Source organism: Haliotis asinina, chromosome 10 (genome assembly GCF_037392515.1).
Source record: "Haliotis asinina isolate JCU_RB_2024 chromosome 10, JCU_Hal_asi_v2, whole genome shotgun sequence".
In the NCBI taxonomy this organism is placed as follows: domain Eukaryota; kingdom Metazoa; phylum Mollusca; class Gastropoda; order Lepetellida; family Haliotidae; genus Haliotis; species Haliotis asinina.
This window is the reverse complement of record NC_090289.1, coordinates 35,457,449-35,462,688: the sequence shown is the minus strand read 5'-3', so window position 1 is coordinate 35,462,688 and position 5,240 is coordinate 35,457,449. Positions and strand designations below refer to the sequence as shown.

The 5,240-nt window shown below is 40.2% G+C and overlaps 1 protein-coding gene across 4 annotated transcripts in view; it reads left to right on the top strand.

Annotated features, from left to right (window-relative positions):
- Positions 1-1,349: 1,349 nt before the first annotated feature.
- LOC137298049 (serine/threonine-protein kinase ULK4-like) overlaps positions 1,350-5,240 on the top strand; it is a 63,900-nt gene continuing 60,009 nt past the window's right edge. For all 4 annotated transcript variants that reach the window (XM_067830095.1, XM_067830093.1, XM_067830094.1 and 1 more), the window contains exons 1-3: positions 1,350-1,470; positions 3,396-3,540; positions 3,909-4,148. In XM_067830095.1, the coding sequence (XP_067686196.1) occupies positions 3,403-3,540; positions 3,909-4,148 (378 nt within the window). In that variant the 5' untranslated portion in view covers positions 1,350-1,470; positions 3,396-3,402. The remainder of the gene's footprint in view (positions 1,471-3,395; positions 3,541-3,908; positions 4,149-5,240) is intronic.

Genomic DNA, 5,240 nt, shown 5'->3' with positions numbered 1-5,240 from the left:
CATTTTTATGTTGTATTGTCATTTACCTCACATGAATGGACCTCTCCGTCAGCACACTCTGACTGGAGTAATTATGCAAGGTATCATTTCTGTTGTTAAATAACATTGTGTGGAACAAGTCACTCCTGGATTATCTCCCTTTTACTACTGCCTGGATCAATGAGCTGCAGTTCAAATCCAGTAGTAGTAGTCCATTGTAAATACAGTGTAACTGCAAACTGGTGCACCAGTCAGTTGGTCATGTTATGGCCAGACACAAGCAAGGATAATGGTGAGTTTCTAGTATGAGTACCCATTGCCATTTAGAAAGTGGTCAAATATAACATTACAGTTAGGTTACACATGCTCAGTGAAGTACAGATTCTAGTACTTGGGGGGCTTGAGTCCATCCAGGATTTGAACCTCTCAGAGTGAATCAACCGATTGCTGGCTAATTAAGTTATCTAATCCACATGGCTAGCTGGAGAGGAATTATCCAGGTTCTTCTGTACAGGTTCTATCTCTTCTGATTTCTAAGTTGCATAGTATATTCAGAGATGGCAATTTTCTGTGAATCTGACGATTTAAATGCAAATCAATCCATGTTGACCCCCTGACTGGACACCATTGGGAGCCTGAGGGCCCAAGACCACAAACCGGTTTTCAGCTGAAATTATTCACCTGTTGCCATTCCCTGTATATTGAAGTTGTTTCAACAGAAATCAGTCTAATGAAATCTAATCCAAACAGACAGTATCATAGTGGCTTGTTGCTGTCTGTTTCCACAAACTACCAGTTCATGTGACGATTCTTCCTAAAATGTAACATCCTTTCACCTGGGGGTGGGAAAAAATGCTGAGGTTGTTTTGGTTTATTAGCAACCTAAAGAATCCTAAAGCATAAAATTTGACAAATTTTTCAATAAAAATTACACTGCAACGAATAATACAGAGTCTAAGTTTTCTTTGACTGAATTTACACTGTGGATCTACTTCATAAGAAATAGCTTCACATTATTTGGATTGACCATAAATGCAACCAAGTTATTTTATTTCAGGCGGGTTAAGTAACAAATGGTAATTTGACAGTTCCTCATAACTCTCATTACGTAAATCCAGGGATAATCTACAACATAACTAGTCTGTTCTCCCTGGTAAGTCATAGACACCACATTTTCCATTCTGTTCGCCGTGCATTCCCACTGGTAACCGAATATTTTACGGAGCTTCTATCAGTTAAACATCGGCGTGGAGAGTTACCGTTTTAGTTTGTGTCTTTGCCGACAGGTGGGTGCAATTTTTTTGTCAGACAATTTGATTGGTCTATAGTCTGCTTCCAGCCAATAGCAACATATCTTGCAAACTGTATACATAGTTGCATGGCTGTCTTGACTGGAAGTGATCGTCTGAGAAGCAAGATGAAAAACTCACATGTTCATCGAAACTAAGGACATATCAGAAAAGTGCAGTTGGCAATGACATGAAATTATAAGTACGTAATTTATGTTGGATTTAGTTAGTGCAGTGTGTACAGTGAACGTTAAATAATACACACGAATCAAAAACCGTTCGATTGTCGATATGTGCATCAACAAGTTCCACCACTTTAGGTATCCTCACGTCTGCCGGTATGTGAATATTCCAACAGCCTATATATTTTCACATAATGTCACTGCCTATCTTTATCCGTAACCTAACAGTAAGTTTGGTTCTTCAAGCGATCAACAAGTAGTCAGTGACGGAATGAGGCCATATTGATAATCGAATGAGTTTGCTTTCAAAGTGTTTGAAAAAGGGTTAAAAAGGAATGACATTCGTTAACTTCCATATTCTTCCATGCGAATGACGAATGATGTGTGGTAGATATGCGCTGAAGTAAGCCTTGTCACCATTTTGTGTATTGAGATTAATGACAAAGCTGTCAGAAGAAAAAAATAAGGTTCACATATTGATAAGACTTCCACTCTTTAACCTGATGAAAAGTAACACCAGCATGTTCAAGTGTACTGTAGTAGCCTAAGTATCATACTTATCCAGTGATCTTTGTTCCATTCTCTTCTGAAAATCTTCTGTACCTATGTACCACCTTCACTATCATTGAGACAGGATTTGATGGTCAGGCTCACTGACAACATAACCAGTGTTCACATGGATGCAGAAACTTGTGTTTTTCAAGCAAAACAATAATAAAAACGCACAAAACATATTTTGCGTGCATGTTTTGGACACATAGACTTTGATCTACTTCAGTGTAAAAAGTACCTTAAAAGAGTAACATACATAAAAACAGAAATTGTTAAATGATTCAGGATTGGACTAAATGTGATTTTATTTTACATGAAGTCGTACAAATCCTACCGTGTACACTGGTATCCCAGTTGTGTATGGCGATGCTCATGCTATTGATCACTGGATTGTCTGACCCAAACTTCATTATTTGAAGACCACTGCCGTATACTGTAAACACACTTATATTCGCTTGGTGCAAATTTCGCGGAGTTGACAGTTTAGACTACATCACGCGGTTAATTGTTCGCGGAATCATTAATTGCTGGAACTGCCAGCTGTCTGTTTTGCCATCACTAACAGCAATAAAAACAATCAGAGTGGCTTAACCTGACATGCAGCATGGATTGCTAAGTCACAGGAAATCCCTGCCTGTCCGAGATATACAGTAATACAGTTACTCACAGAAGTATTAAGAACTTAGGAAGTGACACGTTGTGATGGCATACTATATAAAGAGCTGAAAAACACATCAGTGTTATGTTCCGAATTCTGACGATTTGATGATGGCATTGCAAATGTGGCTAATTGACTATCAGTTACAAGTATTTCAAACCTCTGAGTTGTTGAGAATGTGCTGATGTGTTAATTGACTATCAGTTACGATTACTAATGAACTTCTATAAAGTTTTAATGAATAAATAAAATGCTGTGTTATTTCTTTCCGAGTTGTTTCATGGTAATCTGTTTTGTATCAAACCATCTCTCTCTATGATTGGTCAAATGGAACACATGACCAATTTGAATAGTGGCCTCAACACACATTACCAGATTTCTGGTTTCGCTATAATTCATAATTCTGCTATAGGAATGGGCTCATTAATTATTTTCGGTGAGCGATATGGAAAATCCATTACAGCGACAGTAAGTTTGTTTCTTTTTTATTCTATCAGTCGCCATTTTAATTCCCATAGATTCCGGTCCTCAAACTTGATGTGTTATGGCAACAACTCAGAGGCAAGCATGTGTACAGTTAACGAACGAAAGGTTTATTTCGTTGTGTACACTTTTTCGCTGCAAAATAAAACCTGCACAATATATAATACATTTACAGTAGCTGGTGTATTGCTGAGAGGGGCATTAAACAAAAAAACAACCAACCAACCACATGCTGTGCATCTTTCTTTGCAGGGAAAGCATGGAAAACTTTGTCCTGTATGAGGAACTAGGAAAGGGAGACCACTCTGTTATTTACAAAGGACGACGCAAAGGCACCATCAATTTCGTGGCAATACATTGTATTGATAAATGTAAAAGGGCAGAAGTTACGAATACGGTTTGTATATTGTTGAATATAACTTGTGATGAAAATCAGTACACAGAAGGGTGCTGAAAGTATTTGCTGGTCACAGGCTTGATATTAAATAAAGTAAGATAAATTCCTAAGGCATGATTCTTGATACCCCTTCTCTTAAAGATGCTGTGGGTACATTGATGTAAATAGCAATAATTGTTCCATCACTGTTATGTGTTTCATCGATGTCGATGCTTATGCTGTTGATCACTGGACTTACTGGTCCAGACTCAACTACTGACAGACTGCCACCACATAGCTGGAATATTGCTAAGAGTGGCGTAAAACTATACTTACTCACTTTCCTGTTACCATAGAAATTCTGTATTTGTGTTGTGTAATGTTTCTAGGTTCGTATGACCCATGACATTAACCATGAAAATGTGGTCAAGTTCTACGAGTGGTATGAGACTTGCAACCATCTGTGGCTGGTTGTGGAGCTGTGTACTGGGGGCAGCCTGAAAACACTCATTGTACAGGATGGCAATCTACCAGAGAGCTCAGTCCGCACATTTGGCATTCACCTTGTTGTTGGGCTACACTACATTCACTCGCTGGGAATTCTCTTTCATGATCTCCGACCATCAAAGGTACTTCTGTCACAAACATCAGCCTCAGCTAAAATAGTGAGAATTAAATGCTTGGTTCTCCAACATCCATGTTTCAGATGTATTTTTTCACACCAGAATATTGTGAGCTACCTTCCCACAAGTTTTAGGAGAAATGTGTTCGTCCAAGAACTGATATGTTACTTGAACCATGTGTAAGGATGAGAAATGGAGTAGTATAGGGAATGACAGTCCGAAAACACTTTTCAAAAACCCCCTCTAAAAAGCCTCATTTACTAAATGAGGCTTTGGTGGGACCCTTAGCTCTTGCTATTATTGCCCCTACTACAAAGCCACGCCATCACGTTTACCGTGACTTGGCAGGCGGTAACACTGTGCCGTACGGTACGATCAATAATTCTTCTCTTACAAACCCCCTACCCGGCCCATCCCTCAAGTAGTATAAGTTAGGTTCGTCGGCTTTCATATCCACTTTATCTATGTTGTAAGTTTTGACTGACCATATAGGATCGGTGGCTCGCTTACGGCTATCGCCCTCGTGTTCCCCCGGCTGGTATAGATACCTAACTAAGACCCTATCTGGTATCTGTTTCTCCTTTCCACGCAATGGAGCAGACGACTCTGCTAACACTGATTTTAGTTTGATAGCGTCTGCCGGTTTCTTACCAGTGAGCCGGGTTACTTCATGGTTGATTGCCGACACCACCTCGGGTAACCTCGCTACCCATTCGGTCGATCGTTTTCCAGTGGTTGTCATTTCCCTAGCATATTGATGACCGAACAAGCGCTCAGCTAAAGTCCTATTAAATCTCTCAACTATAGCTTGGCTGCGATGGGCTCCAGCCGTGCCACGCCTGACCTTCGTATCGTGTTTGGCTAGCAGTTGTGACACGGCACCCATGAACTCCCGTCCGGGGTCAACTTGCAGCTCTGTTGGCCATGTCAGCGGGCTGCGTTTGTATATGCGTTCGAATCCTCTGGCTACTTTGACCGAATCTTTCGTGGTCAAGGGTTCGGCTTCCTTGTAACGACTGGCTACGTCCACTACGGTTAAGGCATACTTGTACCTCTTATCGTGGGGTAGGAACAGTAGGTCTGCCTGGTGAATTCTAT